Source organism: Agrilus planipennis, unplaced genomic scaffold (assembly GCF_000699045.2).
Source record: "Agrilus planipennis isolate EAB-ADULT unplaced genomic scaffold, Apla_2.0 scaffold9, whole genome shotgun sequence".
NCBI classification, from domain to species: domain Eukaryota; kingdom Metazoa; phylum Arthropoda; class Insecta; order Coleoptera; family Buprestidae; genus Agrilus; species Agrilus planipennis.
Window position 1 is genome coordinate 1,316,920 of NW_020442467.1, and position 18,187 is coordinate 1,335,106.

The 18,187-nt window shown below is 32.3% G+C and overlaps 1 protein-coding gene across 2 annotated transcripts in view; it reads left to right on the forward strand.

The window, feature by feature from the left end:
- Nucleotides 1–230: 230 nt before the first annotated feature.
- The window catches only part of LOC108737167 (proton-coupled amino acid transporter-like protein CG1139), a 42,412-nt gene continuing 24,455 nt past the window's right edge, over nt 231–18,187 (forward strand). Inside the window, exons 1-2 of one of the 2 annotated variants that reach the window (XM_018469871.2) lie at nt 231–379; nt 12,307–12,433. In XM_018469871.2, coding sequence (XP_018325373.1) covers nt 12,381–12,433 — 53 coding nt within the window. In that variant the 5' untranslated portion in view covers nt 231–379; nt 12,307–12,380. Of the gene's footprint in view, nt 380–5,749; nt 6,157–12,306; nt 12,434–18,187 lie in introns of those variants that run through there. The other variant, XM_018469881.2, reaches the window with a different exon arrangement.

Below are 18,187 nucleotides of genomic sequence, written 5' to 3' on the forward strand. Positions count from 1 at the left end.
TACATAATAATATTCTTGAAACTAATTGTAAGTGTTTTTTAATTAATTTCAACATGACGAATTGATATGCGTTGACACACACATTAACAAAAGATTTTTTCGATACTTTTAAACTGTAGTGTAGGTACATATGTATACCTACACACAGATTAACTAATCGCTCGTCTCCCTCTTGATGTGCAATTTTATCTGCCGTAAATGTTACAAACGGATTTATTATCCAGTGTAACTTGAACCTACGATCAAATCAGTGATTACGAAGTGCACAGGAAGGAAAAGCTAATTGTGTCGAAACTCATAATAGTACGTAATAAATTATGCATGTGTGCATTCTAGTGTAGATATTTTAGCACAAACAGGTGATTGCAAAAAGAAACAGGTAATATTTTTAAAAAATTTAAAATAACTTTAATTTTAAACCAATAATTTTTCGGTTCCCCTACAATCCTCGAAAAAATTATTATTATTATAAACCAATTTTAACAGATATTGTTTTGATATCAGATGAAATTAATAATTAATATTAGATAACATTATTTTAAGAGTTCACTTACTGTTAAACATTTGTAAATTTAATGTCGCGATTTTGGAAACTAATGGAGTCAGGTACAATTTTATTTCTGAAGCAACCAATTTCGATTTTCTGTAAGGACACCATATATACGCTTTATTAAAATTGTAAGGATTATTTTCCACATTTAGACAAAAATAAAGCCTCTTACAGCATTCTTAACTATAGGTACAAACACATTTCTTTGCTTTTTTTATTGTTAACAAGAGTCTAATTTCTGTCCGATTTTAAAAGAGAAAAATAACAAAAACAAAAGGAAACTTAAGATGGCGAACATATATTTCAATTTTAAATCTTTTCCTTACATTACCCTTCACGTTTTTCTAGATTCATCTTTTGAATTATTCTTCGAACATATATATTTCACGGTTATATAATTTTCGTAATTGTTTTGTTGAAATATAAGTTAGCAATTCTTTTAGCTTTTAAATTAAACTTTTGTTCTTAAAATATTAAGTGCTTTAGATACTACTTATGTTTTATTAATAATATTTTTTAATAATTAATTTTGACGAAATAGTTTATTACACCTAATTGCACAGTAAATTTCGACATTAGAACCTACTTGAATGAACAATAATTTCCAAAAATCTAAAATTTTTAATTCAAATTTATGATAAATTTAAATTTTTCTAACTTACGATATAGAGGAACATATGACATAGCGTGGGAAGGTGTTTAGGGTGTCCAAACACTCCCCGAAATCTTTTAACAATAAAAAACGAAATAGTATGTTCACAAAGTATAGGGATATTTATTCACTGACTGTAAAAGAATTTCATGTCATTCGAATATATATTATGTTGACCCAGAAAATGTTTTGAATGGTATGTCAGGAAAAAAAAGCGCAAAATTTTATTATAAAATTAAAATAAAAATCAAGGATTTGTATTCAGTCGCCAGTCTAAATTTGAATTAAAAATTATTAGTTCGATTAATTCTTAAAAAAACTGTTTTTTCTAAGTTAAAAAATTGATTGAAAACATAATTTTATTTTATGGACACCCTCCGAAAAAAATCCTAGCTACGTCACTGTCTTCAACCCGATGTCTGGTACGGCACGCTCGAAAATTAGAGCAGCCTATATATTTAACTATTTGCAATAGTAATAGTGATCTAGTCTAGGTCTACCTCTACCCCTCGTAACTTCTGTTGCTTGTTCGAGAAAAACGTAATTGAAATTACGGGTAAATTCAAGTTCGGCTCTGGTAAAGAAATATGGCCTGCAACGCTGCACTCAATCAGATAGTGATTACCGGCATCAGTGTAGTTTTTCTTTTGTATTTTTTTGCTAAGGTATTGTTTATTTGTTAAATTAGATTAAGTGTGATTCAGGGTGTTTGTGCTAACAGTCAACCTCTAGTAACTGTTTATTATTTTAAGGTTTAAACCTTGTATGAGGCAATCGATATGAAGTTCAATAAATAAATTCAGAAATACAACATTTATCATTAGTGTAGGTTAGTCACTGTAGAACAGTTGTTGCTGCAATTATGTAACATGCTACATGATACGGTTTTGAATAATATAGCTGCTGTAGGGACGAAATCCTCCACTTCAAAGAAGATAATCCCCAAAATAATATACGCGAAATAGCAACCAACACCGACTCCTCTCAGTGTAGCAGTTTTTAAAGGAACAGTTGCTGCATATTCGTCATTTGCAGCGAGTGCTTGAAACTGATTTTTAGCCACGAGTGGATTTGTGTCGGTGGTTTCGAAAGAAATTTGCTGTCTAGTCTAATTATTTTCATAGGGTGTTGTTCACAAATAAATTCACAATAATTACTATCGGCGACATTATTGAAACCCCCTTAAAAAAAACCTAGCTATACTTCATTTACCTTCTCTAGCGATGAGACCATTCCAATGTCTTGGACGCGCGCTGGCAAAATCGTAGTTAGGGAGAAAAAAACTCATTATACTCTCGACTCTTGCTCATTAAACATACTTTTTCATACAGTACCTGCCAAAAGTTTTGTTCAATCATGAATAGTAGTGCGAATCGAAAACAAGCGTTAAAGCCTTTAATATATCTTCAAATAATAATAATAAACATGTCGTTGATATTTTCGGTAGTAAATGGTTCCAATACCAGCAATGTGTAGTGGATAAAATGGTCAATTTTTCCGTGCAAGACTGTACGGATTATACGTTCCTTACCGGTTAAGAGTTTGGCCTAGAGTTGTCTCCTTCCGTTTCTGGCCTAGTGCTGTTCTTTTCTACTTTGCGCAGGTCAAACTGAAGGTCACATCGCTACAGAAAGTAAACGAAGTATAGGTCGCTGTCTTCAGTGTCAGTCTGATGACTGACTGAACTGGCTCGGCACGCGCCTTCACTTCTTCATGTCTTGAGACAATCATTTCTCGAAAACTAGAGCAGCCTACATCTCTAACTATTTACAATAATAACAGTAACCTGATCTAGGTCTACCTCTACCCCTCACAACTTCTGTTGCTGCTTCTATGTCATTCAATAGCCCTTCATATCCTAGAAGATGTCCTATCAACCAACCAACCGACGAACCTACTTTGCCTAGTAGGTTTTGACTTCCATAACGTCTTCTGCTCTTTCTAATACCTCTTCATTTCCAACCTTTACTGCATATGTAAATGCAGCTGACTAAGAAATGCAGTAAATGCAAAAATAACAATAAGCAAGTTTGTTAAATTTATTAACATATCAAAAGTATACATATATCCACATTTACACCTATCTTGAATACCACGACACAACAATAAATCGTAAATGTTTTAATACACGAACGTAATTAGGTGATTGTTGTTATATAACAAAAAGGAAGTGTAGTCACCTAGCATGCTGTATAAAAATTTTCATGGCTAATGGTATGCAAGATGTTTCTATGTTTCTGAATACAATTAAAGACTGCATACTGAATATCTAAATGAAATTAATCAATCGACGTAATTTTCAATAAATAATTCTTTTTCATGAGAATAAAAATGGAGGAAAAAATTATTCACAATGAATAGATACCTAGGAAGTCAGATAAGTCAGGATGGAAGGAGTAGTAGGGATATAAAGCAGAGGATAGCCCAGGGTCGTGTCGTGTCCCCTTTAATAAAAAGAAGTCACTTCTATGCTCGCGAATGGTTAATTTAGAAATTCGAAAAAGGTTGATAAAGGTGTATGTTTGGAGCACGGCATTGTACGGGTGCGAAACATGAACAGTGGGTGCAGCGGAAAAGAAAAGATTAGAAGCGTTCGAAATGTGGTGTTAAAGGCGGATGATGAGGATATCGTGGGTAGAAAAGGTTAGAAATGAAGAGGTATTAGAAAGAATAGGAGAACAGAGGACTCTATGGAAGTCAATAAAAAATAGGCGAGATAGGTTGGTAGGACACCTTCTTAGGCATGAAGGTCTAGTCAGAGACATATTAGAGGCAGAAACAGGAGTTATGAGGGGTAGAGGTAGACCTAGATTAGATTACTGTTCGCAAATAGTTAAGGATGTTGGTTGTTCTAGTTTTAGGGAAATGCGAAGTTTAGCTCAGGATAGGAAAGAGTGGAGGTACGTGTCCAGTCAGTCTTAGGACTGAGGACCTTATGATGATGATGAATGATGAATAAAAAAGAATCACTTAGCCTATAAGTTTCAAGCGTTTATTTTTAATTCATTACAATATTAAAAAATGTTTCACCAAACATGATCAACTAAACCACAATTTCAATTATAAATTATTCGCGTTAGACAAACAGATCCAAACGCCAACGTTTAGAAGGCTGGTTGTTCAGCGTTGACTTTTGAATGTCATCGTCGGCGAACGTTTTTTGTAATAAATCTAATGTGGGCTATATATTAAATATCAATAAAAACCCTTGAAGTTTTGCAGTCTTTGCTTTATAAATGCCCTTCTCATTTTTCGTGCAATAAACTAGTAATTAAACTACCTAAAATTTTTGAAAGGCCTTATTTTCTTTTTGATTATTGAGCCTCCTTCAAAGAAAATCCTGCTTCCGGGTCAGATGTTGATCTAATATTAATACTGTAGCGACCACAAGCGTGATTGTGTGCGATCGGGCATACGTGTGTGTGAGCGGGTTATCGATTCGCCGACTAGCCGCGGGCGCCTTTCTTCATGTGCGCCGTATCTGTAAACGTGTGTGTCGTACCTGCGTTCCGGGAAATCAATTAAACAGTTCAAAGAAAACGAGACTTTTCCGGACGGCTCGAGAAAGTTCCCGAAAGGGACCAAATAAGTATTTAAAGGAAGAGACGATCGCCGAGAGGAGGAGAAATAAATTGACCGTTGCAGAGGTGAATCAAGAGATAAATTGACAGTGATAGAAGTGAAATAAATAGAACAGTGAATAGTAACAGTAATGTAAATAAATACAATAATTACCTGAGTTAGTAATAATTTAATAGTGTTTTTAAGTCCTTTAATAATAATTAGTGTAAATAAATAGTTTTCGTCGTTTGAGTCTTAAAAGTTAATTTGTTAAACCCACGAACATTACAATACTGATATTACAAATGCAAGTTTGTTTGTTTGTTTATTACTATTTCATATTGTAACAACTCAACCGATCGACATGAAATTTTGTACACCCATTGTCAGGGGTACAGGAAAGAACATAGGGCACCTTTTATCCAGAAAAGAAATGCTGTCCTCGAGGGATAGAAAATTTTCTTATCATCTCTATAAAGAATTTATCCTGGAAAATAAGAAATTCCTGGTCAGGACTATTTATTAATATTATTGTATTTTCGATTATCTTTGACACGTATTTAGGACATGAACGCTAGATAAGCCGCGGGTAAAAGCTTGTATTGTATAACTTAATCGTAGGAATTTTTTTAACAGACATTCAGATGTTTTTAAATTTTAAATCTTATTTACGTTTTCAGTTAATACTTGTTTATCCCTTGTAGTTTCAATAAACTTTTGTTTGCACGTCTCATTACTGCTTATCTACTAATATGGTCGTGATGCTGCAAGTTAATTTTCAAAATCCTTAGGCAAACAAAGACTGTTATTTCGGCGTAATTTAAGGTTCCCCTTCAAGTGTACATTGAAATAGATAACTTTTTATTATTGAACAGCAAAAAACAAAGAATCACGTATCAATATCAGAGAAAACTATATCAACTCACATAGGAAATTGTTTGTTTCTATTGTAAGTTCAATCTTTACACGGTAGACAGTACACTTCTTAAGAAAAATTATTTATTTGTAGGTTTTCGACTGGTGAATTCTATTATATTGTGTATAGTTTATGACTACATTAAACATTGAATTGACAACAATAATTGAAACAGTGTGTGGTGCCAAAAAGGCATTTTTTATATTTCTACAACTGTGACAAGTGAATTTGGGTTTTGCTCGACGTAACTTAATGTGTATTAAATTTGGCTGTGATAAAAGCAGGCTGCCTATTATGCAAACCAATTTTTTCATTAAAATATTAAGAGCACAGGGTTAGAGGATACATATTTTTTGACCTAATAACAAGCACCGATAGTACGCTATTATTATTTCAAGTGCTACTGACAATGAGTGAAAATTGACAAGCAGCTTTTTTGTTCGTTGTTTTTCAAGCCTGAATTTTTCCATTCAAAAGGTATGTCCAATTTTGGTTAAATGTATGTATACCACACCCTCGTTTGGTAATTCCAATAAGTAAATTATGCACTTCGGGTTTTAAGACTACAAAAAAAAATCTTTATGGTAATATTTACAATGCTGATAACTACTCAATTTTGAATTATTTATACACATGGCGTTTCACCTTAACGTTATTGGTTCAAAACATTGTTAGAACAGTGGCTGTACAGATTAAACATGAAGTTCAAAACATTAAAAAAACTGGTAACAATAACTACGTAACCAATAATCGATGAAAGTGAAAAAAAAATTCAAAAACTTTTGATGATATTTTATATAAAACATTGTTATTTTTAAAGTTTACACTTTTGATATATTTGACGTAAAAGAAACACCACTTGGTTCTTTCCATGACTTCATTTATGTACATTTCCCCACACATACCTGCATATTTATTTTCAGATTTTTACTTTCTTAAGATGTCAAGTTATTAGGCATGTCACAACCGTTTCGAAATGCCAAGTTATTGATGTTTGAAACATTTAAAATTTGAACATTGCTAGTGTAATTATTTAATGTGCGCTAATACCGCGCAGGCAAAAACTATGCTTAATAAACTGGACATTAAAATCGATGCTGAATTCAAAAATGTAATAATAGATGGATCATTTGACCAGGGATATTTTTCTTAGACCTCCTCTTTCAATCCCATCATCTAGACATATACCTCGACAATCATATAAGTCGAATAACCTTCTTTTTCTTTTCAAATGGAATGACCTATATTAATTGATACTGTTCGATGCGAAATTAGAAGTCCTTTTTAGTTATATAAGGTTTTTCAAATATTTGTCTCTAGCAGTTTTCCAGAAAATATCGATAATTTTATTTCAAAAACAATTGAATATATCAAAAACTATTACAGATAGGTACAGTGACTGTTAACAAAGTCGACCTAAAATTGAAGCCTATAAGGGGTATTACACTTTGTTCAAAAGATTTAGACAGTTCGGTTAATTTAGGATAGATTTATTACAAATAGGAGTTATTTTCGGGTAGATGTTGTCGAAAAAATGTATTCCATAAGTTCACCAAATTATGCAGTTTCTCTCGTGCAACATAAAAAGAAAAAATGCCAAAAAGGAATATGCCCCCAGTAGCACAACAATATTGGTAAAATATTATATTTACATATTGGTGCAATGATGGAAACGTCAGATTTTTTTTTATTGGCCCAATGTAGATTTTTAATATTAACCCAATATTGAAATTAAATATTGTTCCAATGTTAGGAAATAATAAATGTGCAATATTTATTTGAAAAATACAGCCAATATTTGTTTTCCAGATTGGTCCAATATATGTTTTAAATATAGTTACAATATATCATGTATATATAGGCACAATATCTACCCCAGTACCACAAAAATATTGGTAAAATATTATATTTACATATTGGTTCAATGATGGAAACGTCAGATTTTTTTTTATTGGCCCAATGTAGATTTTTAATATCAACCCAATATTAAAATTGAATATTGATCCAATTTTAAGAAATAATAATATAATAGAACACTGAAATAAAAAATTGTTCGGTATATATATTTTTTATTATATTATAGAAAATTAGCTTAAATTTACGAACAAACAAAAAAATACATTCTAAACAAATGTTTTGTAAATAGAAAAAAACTAATATTTTGTGAAATAATATGTCATCTACTCTTCCGCCCGCCTTCCTTGTCCCCAGCACCTGCTAAATACGCCGAAATTGATTTTTTAATATCATTGTCGGTAGGATTTTGAAACCGCTTTCGGGCAGCTTCTAAAAATGCAGAAAAAAATTGTCATTATCTTCGGAAACAGCAATAATAATTATTGTAAGTACTTACACATATTACATTACGAGCTATCTAAAATATACCTACCTACAACCAAGCCTACAATTTAATGATACCTATAGCTTAATATTTATTCTAAGATCACATAAAATAAAAAAAATATAGAAAATGAGGAAAATATAAACTGCGATGACGCCACGGCGGAGCTATACAATCAAACATCGGCAAAACATACTTAACCAATTATGTCCAATACGATTAGGTGTTTATAAAATCACATTAATTTTGGAAATATAAATTTAAATGCACTCACCATAAGATTAGATAAGATCTGTACAGACGACTCTGTACGTTACACGTCCATTTAAGATTCGGTGTAACTACAACTTAAAAACTATCTTTAATACACAAACAGGCCTCCTGAAGGGTGAGATGGAGAGCAGGCTGTATCAAGCTAGTAACCAGCACAGATATTTTGACCCAAGGGGTCCGGCAAAAGTACCTGAAGGGCAATTAAATTCAACAAAATAGACTCCAAAAGTGTCTGAAAAACGTTGTTAATGTGAACGAAATATTCTTGTAAGTTCTAACACAAAACTATACGCATTACGAATACATATATATGCCGAACACTATCTTTTCCCTGACTTATTATATAATCCAGTTAACATTTATTACTACATGTGAGAATCACACAGTACATAATAATTAATTAAACAACTAAAATATACATTTACTTACCACTTCTTTACTTGCCTCTACATTTACACACTTTATTTGCACTAATGGGCGATTGCAACAAATACTTTCAGAGGATGAAAAACCCGGTAGCATTTCCGACCGTAACACAATTTCTAGGCGACCTAAATGTTAACAATCGGCCTTCAATGAATTTTGGTACCCATGCACCGGGCCATGTGTCTTTATGGACTTTCAATTTTGCCAAACATGTTTTATCTATGTTGGATCAATATTGGATAAATATTCTATATAAATAAGGAAAAAGTACATCCCTTATATATATATTACCAATATTGGGTAAATATTACATATCAATATAAATAAAAGTTATTGCCAAATATCTTTTATTAATATTGGATCAATATCGGATAAACATGGTATTAAAATATAGGAAGATAGCACATCTCCTATATATTACCAATATTGGCTAACGGTTAGTTAGGTTGCAATTTCTAGGCGATTCAAAAGTTAACCATCAATCTTCCAAGAATTTTGGTACCCAAGCGCCGGGCAAAGTGTCTTTATATGGACTTTCAATTTTGCCAAACATGTTTTATCTATGTTGGATCAATATTGGATAAATATTCTATATAAATAAAGAAAAAGTACATCCCTTATATATATATTACCAATATTGGGTAAATATTACATATCAATATAAATAAAAGTTATTGCCAAATATCTTTTATTAATATTGGATCAATATCGGATAAACATGGTATTAAAATATAGGAAGATAGCACATCTCCTATATATTACCAATATTGGCTAACGGTTAGTTAGGTTGCAATTTCTAGGCGATTCAAAAGTTAACCATCAATCTTCCAAGAATTTTGGTACCCAAGCGCCGGGCAAAGTGTCTTTATATGGACTTTCAATTTTGCCAAACATGTTTTATCTATGTTGGATCAATATTGGATAAATATTCTATATAAATAAAAGAAAAAGTACATCCCTTATATATATTACCAATATTGAATAAATATTGCATATCAATATAAATAAAAGTTATTGCCAAATATCTTCTATTAATATTGGATCAATATCGGATAAACATTGTATTAAAATATAGGAAGAAGGTACATCTCCAATATATTACCAATATTAGCTAACGGTTAGTTTACGTTAGGTTGCAATTTCTAGGCGACCTAAAAGTTAACCATCAATCTTCCAAGAATTTTGGTACCCAAGCGCCGGGCAAAGTGTCTTTATATGGACTCAATTTTGTCAAAGATGTTTTTTCAATGTTGGGTCAGTATTGGATAAATATTCTATATAAATAAAGGAAAAGGTACATCCCTTGTATATATTGCCAATATTGGATAAATATTACAAATCAATATAAATAAAAGTTATTGTCAAATATCTTTTATTAATATTGGATAAATATCGGATAAACATTGTATTAAAATATAGGAAAACAGTATATGTCCTATATATTACCAATATTGGCTATAAATTGCCAATATTGGGCCCATATACAATATTGTACCAATATAGAATAAATATTGGGCCAATGTCGTGTGCTACTGGGGGCATTTTTTATGTTCAGTGAACGTTTTTCCTTACCTGAATATTGCTCGACACGACGATTTTTCAAATAAACAAATAATCAAACTAAATATTTATAATATACCAACAAGGAAATAAAAAGTGCATTTTTTATAAATACTACATTTGCCTATCCACTCTGCAGTGTGTACCTAATACATATTATTGTTAAATTATCCTCTATAATAATAATCGTTGTTTCGGCTAGTTGCCTGGTTACAAATTTTGTTTTGGCGTTCGTCTATCCGTCATGTAGTTGTTTTGTTCTAATTTTGTATTGATAAGACAAATGGTCGAATTTACTTTTTTGCAAATATTTAGTAGTAATTAATCAATTGTAATTAATGTTTAATTTATCAAACCTTTTAATAATTTTTACTCCCACTTTCATGCATATTATTGCGCAAATCTAATCTCAGTCAGTTATGTTTATTTCCGTATTTTCAGTGCAAACACCATTACGGAATTTTTGTCCTAAGACTGGTTGGACACGCACCTCCTCTCTTTCCTGTCCTAAGTCTCATTTCCCTAAAACTAGAACATCCCACATCATTAACTGTTTGTGAACAGTAATCTAATCGAGATCCACCTCTACTCCTCTTAACTCCTGTTTCTACTAATAATATACACGTAATACTAAATTTCATGAGTATCTTATAATTGTTGAGTTCGGGATCGGCTAATCTGACAATTTTTTTGAAATATGACGAGCTAGTTGGAGATATATTAAAAACAGAAACAGGAGTTCATCGTTAAGGAGACAGAGGTAGACCCACATTACGTAGACTATCTCCTATTCGACAAAAGTTAGAAGTTGCCCTAGTTTCCGAGAAATGCGAAGATCTAATAATAGAAGATGATTAGCATACAGAATACGTGTTCATATAGATTCATGTGATTAGTAAGAATAACTTCATCTAACCTAACTTAACCTAACTCAACCCAATGCTGACCTAAACTGAAGCAATTTTAAAAAAGGACATGATTACGACAACTCTAACTTTGTTCGTGTTACCTTTACCTACCGTAACTGTATTATCTTATCCAACCAAATAAAAGTATTAAGTTCAATTAGGATCATACGGCTACGATAGGTAAAGACAATAAGAACGAAGTGAACGTCATCGCCGTGTATCTTTTGTTTGCACGGTTGAGTCAAACTTAATTCAACCTAAAACCAAAAGGGTATTGTATGAAACTAAATAAAAGTAAAACAAAAATACTGGTATGCAAGGGAAGAAAAAGTAGGGAAACAACGAATATAAAGATAGGAGACGAAAAATTAGAATAATTGGCTGATTTTAGGTATCTAGGAAGTCAAATAAGTCAGGACGGAACGAGTAGTAGGAATATAAAGCAGAAGATAGCGCAGGGTCGAGCGACCTTCAATAATAAGTTACTTCTATGCTCGCGAACGTTTAATTTAAATTATTAGAGGCAAAATCAGATGTTAAGAGGAGTAGAGGTAGACCTAGTTTAGATTATTGTTAGCAAATAGTTAAGGATGTGGGTTGTTCTAGTTTTAGGGAAATGCAAAGATTAGCTCAGGATAAAAAAGTGTGGAGGTGCGTATCCAACCAGTCTTAGGACTGACGACCTTATGATGACTGCCGGGTAACTCAACACACTAGGTTGAAATTTTGAGTTTTAACACGAAATTTGAAGTTGCCGAATTATAACTCGAAATTTCGATACATTATTTGACGAAATATTTTTTAAAAGTGAATTTGTAAATGGACTGTCACTTTTTCTATAGATATACAGATGCTAATTAATAACTAAATTAAAGGTACCAGGAATCATAACAAACTAGTTATAACTAGTACAAATGTTTAACGATTTGAACTTTCATGTTCGAAAATTATAAATTAATTGAAATGTCTAACAACGTTCGACGTATTGTTTACGTATGTGTATAATCATCTGCCCATACACGGTTGTGTTTATTTTTATCCTGATCGCAACCAATAACGGCAGTTAATAAATTGTAACGTCAGTAATTCGCCATTTCTGTATTGCAATTAAATTTTCAGGAGAAAATAAGACGTTATAAGGTTTGCATCTTGGCTGTGGTTGACGCAGAAACTCCTATTGTGTACCGATAAAAATGAGCCATCATACAAATCCCGCATTTTTACCTGACGATAGTGGAGTTAAAAGGTAAGATATTACGATATAATATTTAAAAATGCCAAAATTAGTTTTATAAACTCACACTAAAGTAACTAATTTCATTCCAAATTCTTCCGTTATTAAAATATGCAGTATTTCACGAACTAATAACAAACTTTGAAAGATGGAAGATAATGAACATTGGTCCGATTCGTTTTTGTTTAGAAGTTAAAATATTAATTAAAAATTATTTAGAAGTAAGTCACAATAAAATTCGTAATAAATAAAAATATAACAAAACTACAAAAGATATTCATCTTCGGCTCGATTATTAACCTCACATCGACAGACTAACGATTCCGTCACTCAGTAGATGAGATTTGGATCATTTCTTATCATTAGGTTAGTTGCTTTAACAATTTTTAACTGATAATGGGTAGTGGTGTTTCTTGTGTCGCCATAAATAAAAATCCAAAGAATTTAGATTTGGGGAACACGATGGTTATCCTGTTGGATCCCTTGGACCAATCCATTCATTCGTGAAATGATTATATGACCAAGTCAACTAATTATATTATTTAAAATACTTGTAACATCTAAGCAAAAAGCAATTGGACTCATGTTCATTTAGGAGAATATTTTGAAATTAATAACCAATCTATCATCTACCAAAATTTTCCATAGCGCTCATGAAACATCTTATATATTTTTCAACAAAATATTACTCGACTCATAACTTTTGCATTTTGAGTTAATTCATCTTATGATTAAATCAGATAGTGGCCACATAGCTGATAGAGCACAGTTTTGTTGTTCAGATAATTAAAATTTACAATTATAATTATAATTTAGTTGTTCGGTTTACTCAGAATCAGGTACTTTGATAGATACAAAATTCGTATACTAATAATTTCACAAAGCATTGACTTTTGTTTGACTGTATTTTCATTACAATTTGGGTTGTTGTGGTTCATGCTCAAAGTAATTAGATAGTTTTGTCGAAACAAAGAGTGTTAATCTTTTGCAGGGACTCAATCGTTTGATCTTATAAAGGTACCTTTAGATTTAGAAAAAAATGTTAAATGGAACAAGATGTTAAATATACTTAAACATGCAGGGATGAGTTACAAAGATAGAAGAGTGATATTTAGTTAAAATAAAGAGTAATAAGCAGTTATAGAGCTGGGGCTGCAACGTAGAGAAGTAAATATTAGGAAGGGGGTCAGACTGGGATGCACACTGTCACCGATACTTTTTAATGTATACATCGAAGACGCGATCAACATCATTAAAGACAGTACAAGTGTAGGGATAGATATACAGGGGGGAAAGATTAGTATGCTTAGATTTGCATATGATATAGCAGTATTAGCATCCAGCAAGAAGGAGTTAGAGAAGCGGTATTGACAAAACAGTGCTATATGAAAATAAATAAAAGTAAAACAAAAATACTGGTATGCAAGGGTGGAAGAAATAGGCAAAGAGCGAATATAAAGATAGGAGACGAATAAGAAGAAGTGACCGATTTTAGGTGTCTATATAGGAAGTCAGATAAGTTAGAACGGAAGGAGTAGTACGGATATAAAGCAGAGGATAGCGCAGTCTTGAGTCGCCTTCAATAAAAAGAAGTCACTTCAATGCGCTCGAATGTTTACTTTTGAAATTCGAAAATGATTGTTATATAGGTGTATGTTTGGAGCGTGGCGCTGTACAGGTGCGAAACATGAACAGTAGCGCAGCGGAAAAAAAGGATAGAAGCGTTCGAAATGTGGTGTTATAAGCGAATGATGAAGATACCGTTGTAGAGAAGGTTAGAAATGAAGAGCTATTAGGAAGAATAGGACAACACAGGACTCTATGGAAGTCAATAAGAAACAGGCGAGATAGGTTAGTAGGACACCTTCTCATGCATGAAGGTCTAGTCAGAGACATATTAGAGACAGAAACGGAAGTTAGTAGGGGTAGAGGTAGACCCAGATTAGATTACTGTTCGCAAATAGTTAAGGATGTGGATTGTTCTAGTTTTAGGGAAATGCGAAGTTTAGCTCAGGATAGGAAAGAGTGGAGGTGCTTGTCCAATCAGTCTTAGGACTGACGACCTTATCATTATAGGTACCTATTACCTACAAATATTTTACTTTTAACGTTTTCAAAAATTAAGAAAGAAGTATGATATTTTCTGATGAGTTATCGTTTGTCCTATATAAAATCAATGAACCCGTTTGAATATCCCTTTTTCGGAGCTGGAATAAAATGGGTCATTGAAACACAATCTATTCAGTGATGTTGTGAAGGTGCATAGATCTTTTTTCTTTTAGTTTATTGCTATTTTTTACTTTTTATCAATTATGAAAGGCCATTGAAGCATAATTAGTTAAAGCAAAATGATTAATAATTTTGCCACTACAAGTGGATTTATCATTTTTTCGGATTTCGTTAGACTCTACTTTCTACTATTTTCAAAATTAGAACAAGTTTTTTGAGGTTATACTTTCATTGCCACATTGAGACTGACATTTTAGTAGGCAACGGAAGTTGCGCGCTCATATCTAACAAGAATTGGATAGTATAAAGTCAACAAGGTAGCTGTGTTTGAACAGCTTTTTTTAGTAGCATACAGTACCTAACGTTTCATAAATTTTTCAAATTACAGCATGTTTTGTGAAATTTGAAATAATCATAAAAGAAGTATAAATATTGTATATAAATCGTTTTACATTTTATAANAATTAATGTGTATACGTAAATTTACTTAGAGAAAAGTTACAGGACAAAATTTGAAACAAGAACAGTAAAAATAGCAAAAAAGTTAATAGTTACAAACTTTAAAAGAGGCGTTCAGGGGGGGAAGAGAGCCAAAATGGTCTCATGTAATTTTAATAGACCTCCCTAAACGTTATATATATCGTTAATAAGCAAAAATTGCTGCTGTTGTTATGCCCTCCGCGGGAATCGAATTCGGGTCCCTGGCTTCATGCGCCATTGCTTTACTACTAAGCTATGTGAAGTAGTGGTAAAAATATTAATTTAAAAAATTAATTCACTTTAATGTTTTAAAATAAAGACTACAAAAATTCTTGTTAGTGTACCTTTGCTTATTGTTAGATCTGAAAAACGTACAATTTTAAATGGCATCACTTCGCAGTTTTGGCATATTTTGGGGTCAATTGAACATAAGATAAAATAAAAACCTTTTACGCTTTTGTTTATTTCTTAATTACATAATCAACAGTCCAGTAGCAGCGCATATGAATATATAATCATGGTTAAACTACCAAGTGCTCACTGAGGCTCACTTCTCGATGTAAACAACTGCAGTGAGTCATAATGAAGACTTTGGGCAATGTTAGTTCACCATGACTACCTTTTCTTATGTACTGACACAGCTAATAGATATATTAAAGTCGAGGATTATTTCTTCTGTTTATAGTTTTCTTGGTATACTTCATTTACTTTCTCTAGCGATGTGCTCCTTCCAATGTCCTGGATGCGCGCTGGCAAAATCGTAGGTAGGGAGAAAAAAGCTTATTATACTCTCGACTCTTGTTAATTAAACATACTTTTTCGTACAGCACCTTTCAAAAGTTTTGTTCAATCATGAACAGTAGTGCGAATCGAAAACAAGTGTTAAAGCTTTTAATATGTCTTCAAATATAAATAACATCTCGTTGATATTTTTAGTAGTAAATGGTACCAATAACAGCACATTTGAGCAATGTAATTGTAGTGGATAAAATGGTCAATTTTTCCGTGTAGTACTGTACGGATTATACGCTTCTCACCGGTTAAGAGTTTGGCCGAGAGTTGTCTCTTTCCTTTTCTGGCCTAGTGCTGTTTTTTTCTACTTTGCGCTGGTCAAACTGAAAGTCACATCGCTACAGAAAGTAAACGAAGTATACCTACATATTATTCATACTATGTTCATGACGCCAACATAATCCTTCACTAATACCGCAATACATCCGTTTGTATTTGTCAGGTATTAAGTAGTTTATAGATAAAGTGTTTATTGTTTATGATTACTTCCTCAAAGTATTAAACATTAAACTGTATTTTATTGCGAAGTAATTTTGATCTTTCGATAAAATTTATCAAACGAGGCCTCAAATTTTTGTGAGACAATTCGCTAAGTAGGTACTCAAACACCAATTGAGATATGGTAATAAATAATATGCAGTATTTACAGTGTACTTTTACTATATTAACTAACTAGCAAAGAATGAGCAATGACCATCACAGTTGCTAACTACCAATAACCATACTTGTTAATATTCATCAAAACTTTTTTCTTTTTTTTTTCTGATTTAATAAATACAAATAGAAAAATTGATATTTTCTGTAAAAATGTGGGTAACTATTTGGTTATTTTTGTGTGATTGGCTTCTTTCGTGGCAAAATTTATATTTAAACGTCAGCTGAATGCTACGTGACTTCTTAAAAAAATATCCGTTCATCATCATAAAGTCGTCAATCATAAGACTGGTTGGACACACACCTCCACTCTTTCCTACCCTGCACTAATTTTCGCATTTCCCTAAAGCTAGAGCAGTCCATATAATTAACTATTTGCGAATAGTAATCTAATCTAGGTCTAACTTTACCCCTCCTAACTTCCGTTTCTAGCAGTAATATGTCTCTGACTAGACCTTCATGCCTGAGAAGGTGTCCTACTAACCTATCTCGCCTATTTCTTATTGACTTCCATAGAGTCCTCTGTTCTCTTACTCTTTCTAATACCTCTTCATTTCTAACCTTCTCTATACACGGTATCCTCATCATTCGCCTGTAACACCACATTTCGAAAGCTTCTAACATTTTCTTTTCTGCTGCGCCCACTGTCCATATTTCGCACCTGTACAGCGCCGTGCTCCAAACATACAACTTTAACAACCTTTTTCGAATTTTTAAATTAACTGTTCGCGGGCATAGAAGTGACTTCTTTTTATTGAAGGCGACTCGACCCTGCGCTATCCTCTGCTTTATATCCGTTCCGTCCTGACTTATCTGACTTCCTAGATACCTAGAATCGGCCACTTCTTCTAATTTTTCGTCTCCTATATTTATATTCGCTCTTTATATTCCCTACTTTTCCCTCCCTTGCATACCAGTATTTTTGTTTTACTTTTATTTATTTTCATACCGCTTCCATTTTATTTAAAGCTATCTCTAACTCCTCCTTGCTAGATCCTAACACTGCTATATCATCTGCAAATCTAAGCATACTAATCTTTTGCCCCTGTATATCTATCCGTTACTGATGAGTTAATTTGTATCATTCTGTTTTATCGGGCCTAACTGTAGTACAATTGGGAATAAATTAATTTAATCCATCTTTTCCAATTTGTTATTTAAAGAAGAAAAAAGAAACATCCGCCGAAATTTAGAAAATAACGTAAAAATTAGAAAACAGTTAATAAAAGTAACAAGTTATTAGCATTCAAATTAATGTGTATACGTAAATTTACTTAGAGAAAAGTTACAGGACAAAATTTGAAACAAGAACAGTAAAAATAGCAAAAAAGTTAATAGTTACAAACTTTAAAAGAGGCGTTCAGGGGGGGAAGAGAGCCAAAATCGTCTCATGTAATTTTAATAGACCTTCCTAAACGTTATATATATCGTTAATAAGCAAAAATTGCTGCTGTTGTCATGCCCTCCGCGGGAATCGAATTAGGGTCCCTGGCTTCATGCGCCATTGCTTTACTACTAAGCTATGTGAAGTAGTGGTGAAAATATTAATTTAAAAAATTAATTCACTTTAATGTTTTAAAATAAAGACTACAAAAATTCTTGTTAGTGTAC